Raw genomic sequence first — 18,398 nt, 5'->3', positions numbered from 1 at the left:
GACGCAGAGAAAGGCAGAAGGGAACTGGCAAGGGGTAGAGGCAGACAGAACCGATAGCCCATTACCTCTCTGCTAGACATGAATTTGCTGGATGACCGTGTTGGGGGGAAAATGTCAACAGAAACACGGGGTCCTTCAATCCTCTCAGTTTCAGGGGCATTTATATTTCAGGAAGCCCAGAGACTGCTGGCGGTGTGTTTACTCAACTGATAACTGTTTTCTGCACAGATATGAGGGCCTTTGAACTTAAAGCTGCCATTTGGAAAGGGAAACTTTTAGTTGAGCCTGGATGGCTTCAAATCACTGTACTGTTTTTGTTTTTTTTTTAATTTTTTTAATGTTTATTTTTGAGAGAGAGAGAGAGATCATGAGCAGGGGAGGGGCAGAGAGAGGGGAAGACAGAATCCAAAGCAGGCTCCAGGCTCTGAGCTAGCTGTCAGCACAGAGCCTGAAGCAGGACTCGAACACACAAACTGGGAGATCATGACCTGAGCTGAAGTCGGACGCTTACCCAACTGAGCCACTCAGGTGCCTTACCACTGTATTGTGTTAACTGGGTGGGCATAATACCCCATTTCTCAGGAGCAAAGCCATGAAATTCCGTGTAGTTCACACACACACACACACACACACACACACACACACACACACACACAATGGAGACAGCGCAGTGGTGGCCAGAGAAACATTTTAGCTAGCTTCTTATGGTGATGATAGCTGCAAGGTTGGGTGCTACTGAAATGGACACAGAAGCGTGAATACCCATGGTCTTGACCCAGATGGGGAGTTGGCAACTACTCAGTCATTCACTGAACAAATATGTATTGATCCCCTATTATTTGTCAGATCCTGAGCTAAGTGCTGGGAATACAAGATGATACACAGCGGGGGGAGGAGACATAAAGTATATTAATATCTACTCAATTACTTTTCACATAGTTGTGATAACATGCTTATAAGGAGAGAGTCCAGGGGTGCCTGGGTGGCTTAGTCGGTTAAGCGTCCGACTTTCGCTTAGGTCATGATCTCGCGGTTCGTGGGTTCGAGCCCCGCGTCGGGCTCTGTGCTGACTGCCAGCTCAGAGCCTGGAGCCTGTTTCAGAGTCTGTGTCTCCCTCTCTCTCTGACCCTCCCCTGCTCACGTTGTCTCTTTCTCTCTCCTAGAAATAAATAAAAATATTTTTTAAAAAAAGAGACATTATCTTTAAAAAAAAAAAAAAAGGAGAGTCCAGATGCTATGAAAATAGAGGATTTGCCTAGCATTTGAGCAGAGACTGTTTCTTCATGGAAAGGATATCTGAAATGAGCCTTGATTTTTAGCAAAAGAGGAGGAGAGGGGATCTGGGGATCTTCTCTGGTGGAGGAAGAAACACAGGCAAAGATCCTGAGGCATGAAAAGTCTGTACTTGCCAGGAAGGGGAGGTGATTAATTAGAAGAAGCGAACGAAATAGGCAGGAGCCAAACTCTAGTCTTTATCCCAATGTAAAGCAGTGGGGAGCCATTGGAGGATTTTAAGAAAGGAAGTGATATAATCAGATTGGCTTTTTTAAAAGATCACTTCCTAAGAGATTAGGCAGGACAGAGTGAGTGGAGGGAGACCAGAGAGGAGAGAGGCAGTTGTCCAGGTGAGAGACGATAATGTCCAGGCAGGTGAAGGCAGCGGATGTGGGGGAAAGGGCATGTGGCAGATTTAGGTGACTGGACTTGGGGTGGGGGGGCTTTTCTGGAAGCAACACACCACCCACAGCTGTCAAGAACTCCAGCCATGCCCTCTGCAGCCAGCGTCATTCAGATTCACCCAGGGCCCACCCAGGCTTGCTCAGGGGACAGAATCCTGGGAAGTTCAAGGTGCTCACTGCAGAACCCCAGGAAACACTTGTGTCTGACTTTACTGCATGAATTTATAATACACTTAGATTTATAATACACATCATTCAATCAGCAAGTATTGAATGGCACAGAAAAATCTATGGGAGAAAAAAATGTTACCAGACATAATTCCACTAACTCTGTTCCCTTATTTCCCACAATCTCTCACCCTCACCCCAGGTGAGAACATAGTGTGTGATGTCTGTTCTGGGGCAAACTCTCACTCACCAAGTGCTGTCTGGGGTGCGGAGGGGCTCTCTGAGGGCAGCTTTACCTAAAGGGGGTTAGACTCGCGTCATGGGCTCCATGAGGTTATTCACCAATGTCCCCTCGACACCTAACTCAGTGCTGAGCCCATCGGAGGGGCTCAGTAAATGTTTGTTGAATGAATGAGTGAGTGACTACTTGCTAACCCGCCAGGTAAGCTGTTCGGTGGATTTTGTAGGATATAAAGAATAGACTTTACTCCTCTTCTTTTTCTTTTATTGAGGTATCACTGACACACAGCATTATAGTAGTTTCAGGCATACAAATCAGTGATTCGATATTTGTGTATATTGTGAAATGATCACCACAGTAAGTCTTGTTAACAGCTGTCACCACACACAGGTACACATTTTTTTTATTGTGGTGAGAACCTTTAAGATCGACTCTTAACAACTTTCAAATATGCAATACAGTATTATTATCTATAGTCACCACGCTGCACATCATATCCTCATGACTTATTTATTTTATAAGTGGAAGTTTGGACCTTTCGACCTCCTTCACCCATTTTGCCCCCCGCCCCCACAACCGTATCTATGAGCTTGATTATTGTTGGGTTTTTTTAGATTCCACATATAAGTGAGATCATATGGTATTTGTCTCTGTCTCTCTGACTTATTTTACTTAGCATTATATCCTCAAGGACCCTCCATGTTGTTGCAAATAGTAAGATATCCATTTTTATGGCTGACTAATATTCCTGCGTGTGTGTGTGCACGTGCACACATGTGTATACCACATTTTCTTTATCCATTCATCCACTGATGAACACTTAGGTTGTTTTTATATCTTGGCTATCATAAACAATGCTGCAAGTAATACAGAGGTGCTGATATCTTTTAAGTTAGCATCTTTATTTTCTTCAGATAAATACCCAGAAGTGGAATTGCTGGATCATAGGGTAGTTCTATTTTTAATTTGTTGAGGCTCCTCCATACTGTTTTCCATAGTGGCTGCACCAATTTACATTCCCACTAAGAGCCCATGAGAGTTGCTCATCTGCCTGGGCCCCTTCTTGGGAGAACATGGGGGAAGATCAGATCCATGAATAGCCCTCCTTTCTAGAATTCTAGTCAATCATAAAGCGGATCCTGACTTCTTTCCTCTTTTTTTCCAGCTGGATCCTAAACCTCTTCCATAAAAGATTTGAAAACTATTTCAAAAACATCTTGGGACAAAAGGTAAACAAAAGGATAAGTAGATTCATGATTAATACAAGGATGGGTTGGCGTGGACCATAGGTATATATTTGATATGTGGAAACAGCCTTGTCTCTTAATTATGCTGTCATTTGAATGCACTTAGTAAAACTTTCTTCACTCATGGTGCAAAGGCAAACTTCAAGGCTTTCCTAAGTTTGTATGACCACGTACACTAAATGGCGCTTGTAGCTGGCAGGGTGTTTGATGTCTAGTTGTAGATAATATGACAGAGATACGGAAAAGTGCCTTTGGTTGGATCCCTCCCTCACACCACACACAAAAATCAATTCCAGGTGGTCTAAGGATTTAAATGCCAAAACAAGTCCAAAACTTTTTAGGAGAAAATCTAGGATATCTTCCTCATCCTGAGGTGAGACTTAAATATGACTTATTCTTAAATATTACTAAATACGGTTCACCCTCCCCCTACCCCAAATGCACCATATTGAAAATCGTGGTGGGGTTGGCCTTCAGTGCTTCTCACCTCTGGAAGAAACTCTTCCATTTAACTGGTGTGTATCTCTGGGCACACTCATGGGCCCCCGCAGCCTCACTCTACTCATTTGTAAAACTTGGCACAAGGAACCCTACCTTGAAAGGGACTGGCAAGGATTTGACTCAATAACCACTTAGTGTCCCCAGCACACGGCTGGGCTCAGACCACTCATCGGTATTACTGTGGGAGAGTCACTTAACTGCATTTCACCTCCCAGAATCTTTGCTCTTGACCACATGGGTCCTTCAGTCAGACCTGTGGGTTTAAATCCCATCTCTGCAACTTTTCTGACTGTGGCGCTGTGGTTACCTGGCTTACCCTCTCTGAGCCTTAGGATTCTTGTTTATAAAACAGAAATAATCATGGAGTCTACGCTGAAAAGCTGTTGGGAGGACCATACAACATCATGCACACAGACACTGACGAGTGCCTCGTACATAGGAAGGTCAGGGTAAATGACATCAGGTTATACTCATTGGCGTTGATGCCTCAGTAGCCCTGTGCAGCAGCCTGAGGCCAGAGGCAAGCTGGGGTCTCTGCCCTGCAAATATAGGAAATATGTGCCAGAAAAATTTGGATACCATATGTCCCGTGGGGAATGAGGCAGGTGTCAGAGAGGCTGAGCCCGAGGACTGGTCAGTTTCAGAGGCTGGGAGCCCTGACTGCGCCGCCATGGGGCTGAGAGTGCAAACAGAGATATGAAGAGAGACAGGATCTCGAACCCAGGGACTCAGGGTGGATGAGGTCAGTCCCCAACAGAGCCAGCTGCCTGGGTGGCACTGCCCTTTCCTGGTGCTCCAGGAGAGGCCAAGTCAGGCCCACCTGAGGCAAGCTGGCTTGGCGTTTGCCCAAAACAGTGGCTCCCAAAGCGGGGAAACTTCCCCCGAGCAAAGTGTTGATTTTAAGTGCTTGTGGAGCCTCGTATTGCATCATGCAGAATGATGGTGTGAGCGAGCAGTCCCTTTTGCGATCCTTTCTTTCTTCTTACATCAAAGGGGAAGCCTCGGTTTGGGGCCGATGTATCCTGAACACTTTTAACCACAAAAGGGGGCATTACCCAACAAGGCAGCAGTATCCAGCCTGGCTTCCAGAGCAATCCCTCGTATTCCTTTTTCCCAATTATATTGTGTGTATGCCAAGGGATTTCCATTGACAAGTGACATCAAGTTTCTGTATTTTTTATTAAATGGACGTGAGTATTAAAAGGCCACTTGTAAAGTAAATATTAAGTAAATGAACAGGTGAGAAAGCAAAGTCATAGAGGTGCTGTAGGAATAGTTGAAGTGGGGAAATCCGAAGACTGGGGGCTTCTGGGATCGTCCAAGCTGGAATTCTTGACATTGGGAGGAGCAGCGGCTGGTGGGCGGCTGAGGACTGCTCAGGGCTCCCCTTCTGGCTTTGCTTTGGCGCCCTCTGGTGGCCGTCCTCAGTACTGCCGGCAGGCCGGGCCCCAGGCCCCTTAGGATCCCTTGTTCCCAGCCAGCCAGGAGCCACAGCAGGAAGAGGAGGCAAAGTGGCTGAGGAATGAGGTGCTGGAGCCTCTCCGGTTCAAGGGCTGCCTCCTGCACCTAGCAGCCCTCCTGCTTTGCACCTCGGCGCTCTAACAAATGCGTGTATGTACTACACTTCTTGCCTCTTAGCTGCCAAGACACTGAACTGAGGACCATGACAATAGCAGACCCCAGGGCAGTGCCAACTTGGCCACCAACCACTTTCAGTGTGGGCTCCAGAAAAGTCTAGGGACGTGTGTGGCCCAGCCCAAATGGGACAGTGACCAAGTGTTGGGTGTTGAGGGAGGTAGTGGCCTCTTTTCCTTTTTGACATGCTCCTGCCCCGCCCCCCACACACACACCTACCTGCAGGGTGGGGAGATAACCCAGGTTTCCTGGAGGGCGGTGGGGGATGGGCAGGGCCAAGGAGACTGGGGTCGAGGGAGACTCACCTTTCTCACGCACTTTCAACAGATCTGTGAAATGATCCGGAAGTCAACGACCTCCCACCTGGAGCCCTATCTCCGCACGCTGCCAGGTTCGGAGGCCCCCTCCCTTCTCTGGGTGCCATCAGATGGGACCGCCATCATCTCCCAGGAGCCCCAAGAGAACTTGCCCCACTGAGTACCTCTCCCTCCTACGGAGTTGGATATGGGGCAACCCCCTGTCTTGGGGGTCTCTTCTGGAGGTGGGGGAGTGAAGAGACTAAGGGTAGTGACTCGGAAACCTGCTGGAAGCAGTAGACGGGCAGGAAGAGTCCTGTGTGGGCTCTGTCCTGGCCGCCTTAACAAAACAGGGATGCTCCGAAGTCCCCGTGTCCGGCCGGGGATCCGCCCAGCTCGGCCCCTCTGGCTGCCACAGGGGGCCTGTTACAATCACACATCGGGTCAGGGCTCCCCCTCTTCTTGGAACCCATCAAAGACCCCTCTGACTCTCAGGACGCTGAGCCCCACTTCGAGTGACAAGGCCTCACGTGGCCTGGTAAGGTGGCCGGCCACACAGTCCCTGAATGCCTCTAATATGGCTAATTCCTCTAACACCCCCTATGTGCCTCTAGTATGCTCTGTACCTGCTACAAGATCTTTGCACATGTCGTCCCCTCTGCCAGCAGCGTCCTGCCCCACATCCACCCCCCTTCACTGAGTCAACACCCACCCCTCCTTCAGATCACAGCCCAAGCAACACCTCCTGTGACTCCCTGTATAATCAAGTGGCAACTCTCTATCTTACCCCCTACCATATGGCTGATATCATCCTATGGACTTATGCTACCTAACAGAGTTGCACTTTTACACTTATTTGCTCAAGATTTGATTGTCTTTCCCTATCTTCCTCCCCACCCCGCACTGTCAAAGGACAGGGATTTTGCCTATCTCGGTTGTTTCATCAGCCTTTTGCATTCCACCTGGTGTATAGCACATGTGCAATAAACATTGAATGAACGAGTGAATGAATGGATACAGCACTCTCTTTGTGACTGAAGGTACCATGGATCAGCCCCAGCCCCGTTTCCATTCTCCGAGGGCACAAGTCCATGTAAAAGGAGAGCCCGGAAATTGTGCAGTACACAACTCACACAACTGTGTTTGACTACCCTATTCATAACACTGTCTCTTTCCTTTTCTACAGTTATCTTAATGATTGACCAGGTTGCCGGCATTGACTACAGTTTAGTAGGAGCTCCCCAAGTGACTTCTCAAGTCATAGACACACCCTTCAAGGTAAGTTGTTGTGAAGAAAGGACCTTAGAGCTCAGGACTAGCAGAAAATCGGTTCTACCTCCCAAAGTCAGCTCCTCCCTTCCTTCTCTAGTCCATCTGCCTCTAAGTCCCCGTCCCTGGCCAGCATCCACAGCGGCAATCGGAAACTAATATACCCTCTCTTTATTCCAGTCTCTTCCATGACTCCCTGGGGGGGATCTGGGGGGGAGCCAGGCCATAGAGTACCAGCCTCCTCTAATTGGATTTACTTAACGAGCACATATGCTTCTTACTATGTGCCAGACGCTGAGTATTTGTACGAATATTAACTTATTTAAAATATGCCACCTAGAGGCCATTAGCATCATCCCCATTCCACAGATGAAGAGATTGAGGCACAAGGAAGCTAGAGACTCACCCAAAGTCCCAGAGCTAGTAAGTGGCAGGCCGGGATTCAAGCGGACACAGTTCATCCCCAGAGTCCATGCTTTCCGCCCCGAGGCCACGTCCTGGGCCTGGGAGAACACAGCACACACCTCCCCACCCAACCCTGTAACAGGGGGATCTGGGACAGCTGTCAGGGTCTAAATAGTGTGGGGCCGGAAGGAAACTTGCAGGAGCCCAGGGCCACATTCTGGAGAGGAGCCACCACCACCCGGACCACCACCCAGGACACAGGAGACTTGCGCAGGCAGTCCCTGGACACCTTTGCCTGGCCCCCTCTCTGGTAGAAACCTTAGTGGCCGATGTGCCCTTCTGTCTCCAGGGAGAGTTCTTTGGCCGCAACTGGCGCTCCCCAGCGCCCTTCGGTGCCCCTCCCATCAGGCTGCCTGAGAAGCATGACCACATGGTCTACTTTGCTGCCTCTGAATACGTCTTCAACACAGCCAGCCGGGTTTACCATCAGGCTGGACGCATGAACTTCACCATCCGAAACCAGCACGTGAGTAGGGGAGGGAGGAGAGAGCGTCAGGCAGGCGTGTAGACCAAGGTTTGCGGGTTTCGGGAGCAAGGGAAATAACGTGGAATCCGAAACCTGCCATCTGGGTTCAAATCCAGACTGTGCCTCAGTTGCTGTCTGTGCGTGGCCATCCCAACGCTGCCTCCTCCCCGGGGATCTGTGAAGAGCTTGGTGTGGGACACACAATACAGAGTAGCTACTGTTGGGAGGGCTTTAAAAAACAAGCCAGACTCTGCAGTGTGCGATCTGGTCCTCCAGGCAGCAGATGCCAAGGCGCCACTAGACTTGGAAGAGATGGATTCGAGGCTGCGCCCCGTGAAGGATAAAGGGGACAGGAAGGAGTAGGAAGGGGGAGCCCATAGCGGGAGATGCAGCCGTGACACATGGAGGAGGGGAAGGCAAGCACGCCGGGTAGGAGAGCTAGAGGGTCGCAGACCCACAGACGGTGAGATCACTACCCGAGCAGAAGTCAGAAGCTTCACCGGCTGAACCACCCAGGCGCCCCCGGTTTGGCCCATTGTCTTAATCCTGCCCGTGATCTGCCAAAATTCTCCGGATCTACATACACCCTGGCTGTTCTCCGTCAGGGGCTGAGGGCTGTCTGGGAGAGTGTGGCCCCAGCATGAATGGTGTGGGGCCTGAATGAGGCCGCGGGGTGCTGTCAGCCAACGGCCCTTCTGGAAAGGGACCCCCCTGAAGTCTGAGCCTCGCACCCCCACAGCCAAGCACTATGATAAGGTGCGATAGGAGCAGCCCATGGAAAGAGGGGATCTCAAGGGAGGAGAAATCAAGGAAGGTGGGCTGCGTGCCGGTGCAGGCAGCATTCACCAAGCTGGAAGATGAGCAAGTCATCGGGGCTGACCACAAGAGATGGTCAGAAAAGGGCTTGGGGAAAGCCGTATCCAGATTGTGCTGGTTACGAGATCTCACTGGCCCCACAGGGGAGCATCCTGAGAAACAATCAATACCAAAAACCAACTTTTACGAAGAATTTACTGAGATTCCAGCACTTAGCCCTCTGCCCACACACTGGGTCATTCGGTCCTCGCACGTTCTGCATGGCGGGTGCTATCGTTATCATCCCATTTTACAGATGCAGGATCTAGCAAAGTTTGCCAGAAAGCAGCCAGCCAGAAAGTGGCAAGGGCAGCATTTGGACCCAAGCTGCCTGAGCTCAAAGTCCACATCCTGTCCCACATCTCAAGTAGCCTCCTGCTTCCCCTACTGCAGATTCCCCTGGACTCTCCGATCCACCTGGACACCAACTCATTCTGGGCCATCATTCCTCAGGTAAGACCTCTGGACACTCGTCACAGAGCCCGAGACGACCCCTCGATCTAGACCAAGTGTGGAGATTGTACTTGCACAGCCGCGAGCTGTGCATACGCTTTCTCCAAACAGCTTACCTATTAGAACACTGGGTAAAGATGAAAGCTATCAACAATCCCCATCATTCTCTGACCCCTTGTGGCATAAAGACTCAGGATCTGGATTCCGATTGACTGATTGCCTGTGCGTGAATCCTGGGTCTGCTGTTCTCTGTCTTCGGAACTCCATCTTGTTGGGCCTCAGTTTCTTCATCTGTCAAATGGGGACAATAATAATACCTGACCCACTGGGTCGCTGGGAGGATCACATGGAAGATGATAGCACTTAACCAGCACCAACATATAAGATCCTTCTGGAGCACAAGGCGGGAGGGCACATTGGGCAGGCTAATAATTTGGGGCCAGGCCACTAATTAATATTTGTTTGATGTTTATGTAGAGCGGAGCTGAAAAGTGGCAGAAGTAGAGTGGAGAAGAGCCATCAGTCCCCCCCCTCTCTTGAACCAGGCAGCTCAGCTCTGGCCCCAAACTTACACAGTAGTCAACACAAGCTGGCCTGCATAGACAGCAGTATGTGACCATCACGTGCCCATTGGGGTGTCTCACTTTAGCCAAGTACACTTTCCAACCACAACACCTGTCTATTGGAAAGAGTTCTGGAAAATACAATGCCCTCCATCCTGTGATATTTCCATTGCTGGTCAAAGGCCCTTGGAGGCTTGGACTTTGGGGATCGGCCCCCCTGCCCTTCCCTGATACAGCTGGGGCTCCTTCTCTCTGTCTCCCGCCGTCCACTGAGTCTCTGCCTTCTTTCTCCAGCTGGCCAAGTTGTACCCCAACGCAGAGCTGGAGCTCGAGACGTCTCCTGAATCAGCTCCGTTCCTGATGTTCACCCCTGGAAATGTGACCTTCAGTCCAGTGATAGACCTCCAGGCCTTCGCTCTCCTGCCCACCTCCTCTGAGCGGAAGCCACTCTTCCGACTCAGGGTGGTAAGTCTGATCCCAGCCAGAGCAGCAAAGGGCTCCACCTGCCATAGTGATAGCCCCTCTCTCCGCTGAAGGACAGGGACACTGCACTGCTCAGAGATGCTGGAGGCTACTTCTTCCGGCCAGCGGCATGAGGAGACCTGAGACTTCTGATCTGAGCAGCTGGGCTTCCCAAGGGCACACTTAATCATGTCATACACTGTTGCAGCTGCAAAAACCCTTCAAAGTCATTCCCTCCAACTAAGTTGGACGATTTTAGCTTGCTCACGAGTACATTTGCTATAAAAATGTGTTTAATTTAAGGCAGAACCCTTTTAGAATTATTATAAATAAAAATCATTAAACTACCTTTTCAAAGAAGGTATAAAATGTAAAGAACTCTTTACGATGGCAGTACTCTCCACACTGATTTACACGTTCAACACAAAGCCCTATCAAAATCCCAGCCGGCTTTTCTGACAAGCTGATCCTAAAATTTATATGCAAGTTCAAGGACCTAGATTGGCCAAAACAATCTTAAAAAGAAAAACAAGTTACAGAACAAATACTTCCCTATTTAAAAACTTACTAGAAGGCTGTAGTAATCAAGATAGTGTGGAACTGGTGCAGAGACAGACATACAGGTCAATGGAACAGAATTAAGAATCCAGAACTATATCACCATGCATAGAGTCAAATGATTTTCTTTTTTTTTTTAATTTTTTTTTATTGTTTTATTTCTGAGAGACAGCGTGAGCAGGAGTGGGTCAGAGAGAGAGAGGGAGACACAGAATCTGAAACAGGCTCCAGGCTCTGAGCTGGTAGTCAGCACAGAGCCCGATGCGGGGCTTGAACCCACGAACCGTGAGATCATGACCTGAGCTGAAGTCGGACACTTAACCGACTGAGCCACCCAGGCACCCCTCAAATGATTTTCAACAAGGGAACCAAGACAATTTGGTAGAGAAAGAATAAGATTTTTTTTAAGTTTATTTATTTTGAGAGAGAGAACGCGCCCTAGTGGGGAACAGGCAGAGAGAGCGGGGGAGAGACTCCCAAGCAGGCTCTGCACCCAATGCAGGGCTCGATCTCGTGAACTGTGAGATCATGACCTAAGCCAAAATCAAGAGTTAGACCCTTAACTGACTGAGCCACCCAGGTGCCCCAAGGAGAAGCTTTTAAGAAATGGAGCTGGGGCAACTGGATAGCCACACACAAAATTAAACCAGACCCCTTCCTTAGAGCTACCCAAAAAATTGACTGCAAGTGGATCCCAAACCCAAAGGTGGGAGGTAAAACTACAAAACTCTCAGAAGAAAAAAAAATTTTAATCTTCTTGCCTAACCTTGGATTAGGCAAAGCCTTCTAAGATGCAAATCGAAAGCATGAACAACACAATTAAAAAACAGATAAACTGGACGTCACCAAAATGAAAAACTTCTGTGCTTCAAAGGACATAATTCAAAAAAGTGAAAAGGCAACTCACAGAAAGAGAGAAAATATTTGCAAATCATATATATGAGAAGGAATGTGTTTCCGGAATATATAAAGAACTCTTACAAGTCGGTCACAAAAATGACAATCCAGGGACAAATGGGTGTCTCAGTCAGTTAAGCGTCTGACTTTGGCTCAGGTCACGATCTCACGGTTGGTGAGTTTGAGCCCTGTGTCAGGCTCTGTGCCGACAGCTCAGAGTCTGGAGCCTGCTTTGAGTTCTGTGTCGCCCTCTCTCTCCTCCCCTCCCCCACTCGTTTTCTCTCTCTCTCTCTCTCTCTCTGAAAAATGAATAAACATTAAAAAAATTAAATGACAATCCAATTTCAAAAGATGGGAAGATGGGATAGATAGATGTGCATTTCCCCACGCCTCCTGCTGAGTACAACCAAACCCTTACACATTATATATAAAATAAACAAGAAAACTCTGAAAGGCAGAGAGAAAAAGGTAGATGGGCCAGGGGCCTCAGGATCAAGGAACAGCATGATGATGAGTTCCTTGAGTTTTCTTTTTGCCCTACACATTCCAGTTTGGGGCAATGTGGAAACACTACCAGGCACAAACCAAAAAGAGCCACACAACATCCTCTTCTCTCTAGCCAGAGGACCTCAAAAGGGGCAGCCTCATAAGACAGAAAACTAGACAATCCATAACTTGCTAACGCTATACCAACATGCCTCACCAGCCCTGCAGGGTTGGGTCAGTGGAACAGAGAAAAGAAGAAGGGAATTAAAAGATAGAACAATAGAAATTACTCAATCAGAACCCACAGGCTGAACAAATATAAGGAGCCTCAGAGCACTGTGGGACTCCCACAAAAGATCTCACTTTTATGTTTTCAGAGTCTCAGGGGGAGAAAGTGGGAAGGGCTGGAAAAAGGACTCAAAGAAATAATGGCTGGAAATTCCCCAAATTTAGCAAGAGATGTAAATCTAGAATAGCTAACCATCTGAGACGGTCTCCTGGTTCAGCCCCAACCCCCTCGACAGACCAGGCTTCATCCTCACACCCCAGGGTCCGCTGGCTGTATCTTTAAATGTCCCTAGGGCTCAGGGGCTCTCTGAACTTTGCTTAGTAGCCTGTTTCAAAGCTCAGTCATACTGAGGTGAATGGTCTCCCTATTCGAATGTTCTATGTCTTCAGCTTGGGCTCATTTCCCCTTCTTGATGCTTCCATTAAGACCTCTAACACCACAGCTCACCTTTCTTAGAATCAGCCGTGGAGCCACCAACATCCTGCATGCCCAGCCCACCACCCTCGGGTAGCTCCTTTTCACCCACGTGCTCCACATCCCGCTGCGGCTTCTATTTCTGAACATTTCTCTCCCGGACTGGAATCCAATGAGACTCCATCGGCTGAGAGTCTGGGTCATCCCCTTTGCTTTTGTAGACAACCGACATCTCCGCCACCATCGGTGTGAGGTCCAGCAGGATCGTTGGCTCAGTGACCCCAGGCAGGTAAGAAGCTGTGGNACTGAGTGTTATATGGAAGCCAATTTGACAATAAACTATTTGTAAAATAAAATAAAATAAAAGAAGCCATGGATGGGCGGGAGGCAGGATGGGGATAACCCGGCAATGATGACAGCGTCTGTCTGCTCACCGATAGGACTGGCGTTGACCCGTGGAAACAGATCTCCTCTGGGGCTGGCCTGCCCCTAATCTGGGCACCCCTCTGGAAAGGCATACTGATAGCACCGGAAGCGGGGAAGCCACGAGTCAGGAAAGTTGCCAGGCAGCAGCGATTACACTCAGGTCCCTTCTAGCTGTGGGTGCTCACTGTCCCCTCTCAGGCATCAGCGGGGACGCTGAACTTCTTTCTGCAAAGGGATTACTCAGGGACCATAATTTAACTGGAAGGCATGGGGCTTTGCAGGGACTTTATATAAAAGATTGAGAAAAACGATCAGTCTACTACACATCGAAAGGACAGATTTCGGATGGGGGATTAAAGACGCCCCCAGCCACTCTGTGCTGCTCCACTGTCCAGATACCTGGTCACTAGGCAAGTCCCTTACTCAACCAGTGAGCAGGTGGCCAGGGAGTTGGGGGGGGTGGTCAAGCTTCGGACAGGAGGGACTGTGCCCACAGCGAGGGCTGGCGCTCCCCCAGGCGGGGTCCTCCATCTGGAGCCTTCATCTGTGTCCCACGTGCCACTCACACTGGGTGCTGCCGCCTTCTGAGGACCAGGGGCAGCGGGTGCGTCAGAAGAACCGATTCCTGGCTTCGGGCTTAGATGCACGTTGGCTGATCAAGGGCACTGACCTCACTAGAATGAATATCTCCTTTAGAGATCTTTGAAAAGAGAAGCCCATGGTGAACATGTGGGCCTTTCAGGGGTCCTGGAATTTGAGGTTATGCAGAAACCTGGCTTGGGGGGGCGAGGGTTGCAGTACCCGAGAGACAGTCAGGGGCTTGGATTGTGGAGACAGCAAACTGAGGAGGGCGTAAGAGAACCTTGCACGGTGGTGTTGTCAAGGAATTAGCAAAACCATTCTGCCCCATGAGAGGAAACCAAAGAGATCTGTCCAGGGTGGTTCGAATCCCTGAACAAGAGAGTTTGGCCAGCAGCCAAGAGGTTCAATGGGGGGAATGGAGGCTTGGCTGCTATAGCAACAGCCACTGAGGTCCCCCGAGTCACTCTGCCTTCCTTCCCTCCGCCCGGTGCCAGCTGTTTGCCAGCTGTGCCTCTACTTCATTGTTATTGTCTGTTCCCAGACCGTAGTCTTAAACTTATTTGCATAATTATGCAAATAATGCGTGCTCGTGGCAAGAAAAAAATTAGAAATTGCAAAAGTATAAAAAGAAACCAAACCCCCCATAACCCTGCCAAGTAGTAATAGTTTCACGTTTCCTTCCAGTGTTTTTTTATACCGTTTTACATAACTGGACAAACAGAGCATTCCTTTTTGTATCCCATTTGCTCCAGTCAATGTTTATATCTTCATAATTTAAGTTCTTGAAGATGCTCATCAGACCTTGTTTTTAACATCGCTTCTCCCAATCACTGCGCATCCTTAGAGCCTTAAATGCAGCCCTGGGGGCCCAGCCCTGGGAAATGGCCTTGCCCTTGGGCACTCAATACTCCATTCGGGTAACCGCGAGGAGGTAGCAGTCATGGCTTGCGGTGACCCGTGCCTCTACTTCTCCACACGGTAAGCTGAAATTGGAACTGAAACACTCCAACATCCATTACTTCAGGGTGAGTTTTTTTCTCCAGCACCTCTTGCGTGTCTCCTCTGATCAGGGATTTGGTGAGGGGGGCTGCGGGAGGTGTGCCGAGGCCCCAGGGAAGAGGCACTGCAGTCTTGCAGGAAATGGATACCATGTCTAAAAGCTATTCATGCAAGAAGGGCACTGCCTGAGGGGTCACAGAGGAGATAGGACATGGACAGTAAGAGCATGAGCTTAAGGAAGACAGATCCGGGTGCCACTTGTTACTGTGTGACATGGGGAAAATAACTTAACCTTTCTGGGCCTCAGTTTCCTTGACTGTAAAATGGGAACGCTAATATCTACTCTATCTAGTTCAAATGGGAGCTATAACATGAAATGGAGCAATGAATTTAGTAAGACACTTTGACAAAATGTCTCACACATAGTAAGTTCTAGGTGTATGTTCACTGTTTTAATAACAGTGGCCCCGGTGCACAATGCATTACACAAGACTCTTTGGACTGATGGGTTTTGGGATTGGAAATTTTTTAGAGGTAATCTGAGGCATGTACCATATGTTAGATAACTCTTCCAGGAGGATCTGGGGCAGCGCTCTACCACCAAACACATTAAAACTTCTGCGACAAAATTTTAAAAATATTTGCACCAAGTGAAATAAGAACCACTAAATATCCTCAGGACAGTTCAGGTCATGTTTTGCCATCAATGGGCTTGTACGTCCTGGTGAGAATGAAGTTCAGAGAGTGGAGTTTAGGAGATCATGACTAAGGAGCTGTTTATCTGTAGTGGTGACGGTCACAGTCAACCTGTTTCGTAAGTGGGATGGCATGTCGGCATTTCTGGAGGGGGGGCCAGACAGACGCTCTTCCCTCGGACTCATCGTCATCCGTGTCTGGTTTGTTCCCTTTGCTCTGCGCCCCCCTCACTCCAGGTGGAGCTGATGGAAGCCATCCTCAATTACTACGCGCAGCACACCCTATACCCCTCTCTCAACGGTAAGCTTAGCTGCTGCTGACTGTCCCGTGTAGACGCAGGGTTCATGGATCAGTCAGCCAGTCTTTTAAGCTGAACCCCTCTTCTGCGCTGACTGGGGTCCTGGCTATCCAGGACCCCGCCCTCTCGGAGCTCATGCTTTGTTGGGGAAGCAGGCATGTAGCGGGCAGTGCCAGCCAGGGTGATAAATGCCACGCTGCGGGAGCCAGGAGGAGGCACTGAACATGACTTAGAGGTCGGTCCAGACTTGCAGGAGGTGAGGCTCAGGTTGAGTCCCAAAGCCCTGGGAGTCAGGCCGAGGGAGGAGGGGCATTCCAAGCAGCGCCTGGAGAACACCCAGAGGTAGCACCCCTGGGTCCCGGGCCAGGTTAGGTCACTGACTTGCAAGGTGACTTTGGCAGAAGCAGTGCTTGGCACAGCGGCGGCTGGAGGGCCCAGAAGGCCTCCATCTTTGCCAGGGCCTTCTCCAACTGGCCTCGCCGTCTGCCTTTTACCACCACAAGGTAAGAGCAGGGACGCCGTCCTGGGAAAGAGAAAGTGGAGGAGACGTTGGTCCTCGGGGACGAGTCCCTGGTTATGAGCCCAGCCCGGGCCACTCTGGCTGCTGGAGGCTGTCCACATCTGTCCCCTCCTGAAGAAGCTGCCTTTACCAGGCATTTGCACCTACACCCCCCCTCCCCCCCACCAACAAGAAACCGGCCCGAATCCAGCAGCCTCCTGCACTGCAAAGCAGCCCGCCCTGTGGCTGGCCAGCAGTGAGCTGGGTTCCCACACGTCCTCAGCCTTCCCCATTCAGCCCGTGTCTCTCTGCCGTTTATCTTCCAGCAAAGCTCAAGGAGGGCTTCCCTCTGCCGCTGCCAAGGGACACCTACCTTAACAGTTTGGAGCTCCAAGTCCACAAGGTGAGTGGGGTCTGCATGGGACCTCTAAAGCCTCCTGGGAGGGATGCTTCGGGGCCGGTAGATATTAGGGGGAGCCTCTGACTCCCACTTACATCCTGGCCCTAATGTTTATAGGAACAAATATTTTTGTTTTAAATTTTGGAGTGCAGGGGCACCTGGGTGGCTCAGTCGGTTAACCGTCCGACTTTGGCTCAGGTCATGACCTCACGGTCCATGAGTTCGAGCTCCGCATCGGGCTCTGTGCTGACAGCTAGCTCAGAGCCTGGAGCCTGTTTCAGATTCTGTGTCTCCCTCTCTCTCTCTGCACCTCTCTCGCTCAAGCTCTGTCTCTGTCTCTCAAAATGAATGTTAAAAAAAAAAAATGTTTGGAGTGCAGACGGCAAGTTTGGGTTGTGTAGAATCTTGGCTTCGTGCTGAAAAGCTCAGTTCCTAGTAATTCAGTTCAAACACCTTAACTGAGCGTCAACGTGCAGAAGGCCCAGCAGCCAATTACAGCAGGAGGAGTGTGTGCACAGGGCTCAGAAGAGACCGCACCACTTCCGGGGTGATGAGCTGGAACCTCGTTGGTGGTATGAGAGTCGCCCCTGGGTGCTGTGGGCCTGGGCTCCCGCAGCAGCAAGGGAGGCTCATGGACAAACACCGACCAGGCCTTTCTGTGCAAGAAACACGGCAGGCGCAAGAATAGGGACAGTGACAGTTTCTAACTCCAGAGGTACCCATGTCTTTTTTTTTTTTTTTATATTTATTTTTGAGAGACACAGAGCACAAACAGGGGAGGGGCAGAGAGAGAGGGAGACACAGAATCCAAAGCAGGCTCCAGGATCTGAGCTGTCAGCACAGAGCCCAACGTGGGGCTCGAACCCACGAACCGTGAGATCATGACCTGAGCCGAAGTCGGACGGTTAACCGACTGAGCCACCCAGGCACCCCCAGAGGTACCCATGTCTTCAGTGTTCATAGCATGTTCCTACTCCAAGGTAATTCCGGACTACGTCCTTATAAATCAGTTATGTGGGGGAGTAAGCTGAGGCAGCACCCGGATACACACTGTTCTCCTGGGAGAAAAAAAAAACGTTTGGAGGAGGCCAGTGACATTCATGCGTGTCTTCTAGAACTCAGCAGATCGGGAAAGGCAAATGAATTCCCCAGCGGCAGGCAGCTGAGAGGGACAGTGTTTTCTAAAAACCTCCAAGACCTAAAGACATGGCCTTTGCACTGACCTGGTTTTTGGTTCAATGAGAACGTGCCTCTGCCCCCAGCGAAGGTCTCCCTTTCGGGAAGCTCCTGTCCCATGCAGCTCGGAAAGTGATCTTTCTTGTGCGTCCTGTTTGCCTCCTCTCCAGAACTTCCTGCTCTTGGGGGCGAATCTCAATGAGGCCAAACGCTGAAGAGAAACAGCGATGGCCGGAGGAGGGGACGACGCCACAGCTGGGGCCGCCCCTGCCCGAGGGGGTCCGGAGGCTGCAGCCGCCGTGCCTCTACTCCCGTGAGGGCCCCCCCACAAGGACACTAGTCACCGGGGAGCCTGTGACACCTGAAGACATTTTTGAA

General features: G+C 49.9%; 1 protein-coding gene across 1 annotated transcript in view; it reads left to right on the top strand.

The window, feature by feature from the left end:
• The window catches only part of LOC144243740 (lipopolysaccharide-binding protein-like), a 38,946-nt gene that overhangs the window by 9,328 nt on the left and 11,220 nt on the right, over positions 1-18,398 (top strand). The window contains 13 exon segments of the mRNA XM_077778884.1: positions 3,254-3,317; positions 5,799-5,862; positions 6,954-7,045; positions 7,791-7,967; positions 9,216-9,275; positions 10,133-10,303; positions 13,166-13,232; positions 14,931-14,977; positions 15,884-15,947; positions 16,353-16,375; positions 16,377-16,448; positions 16,771-16,847; positions 18,191-18,333. Of these exon segments, the coding sequence (XP_077635010.1) occupies positions 3,254-3,317; positions 5,799-5,862; positions 6,954-7,045; positions 7,791-7,967; positions 9,216-9,275; positions 10,133-10,303; positions 13,166-13,232; positions 14,931-14,977; positions 15,884-15,947; positions 16,353-16,375; positions 16,377-16,448; positions 16,771-16,847; positions 18,191-18,333 (1,121 nt within the window).

This window comes from Crocuta crocuta, unplaced genomic scaffold, assembly GCF_008692635.1.
Source record: "Crocuta crocuta isolate KB4526 unplaced genomic scaffold, BGI_CrCroc_1.0 scaffold248, whole genome shotgun sequence".
Taxonomy (NCBI): Eukaryota; Metazoa; Chordata; class Mammalia; order Carnivora; family Hyaenidae; genus Crocuta; species Crocuta crocuta.
Note: the sequence above shows the minus strand (reverse complement) of the source record. Positions and strands in the feature narration are given on the sequence as shown.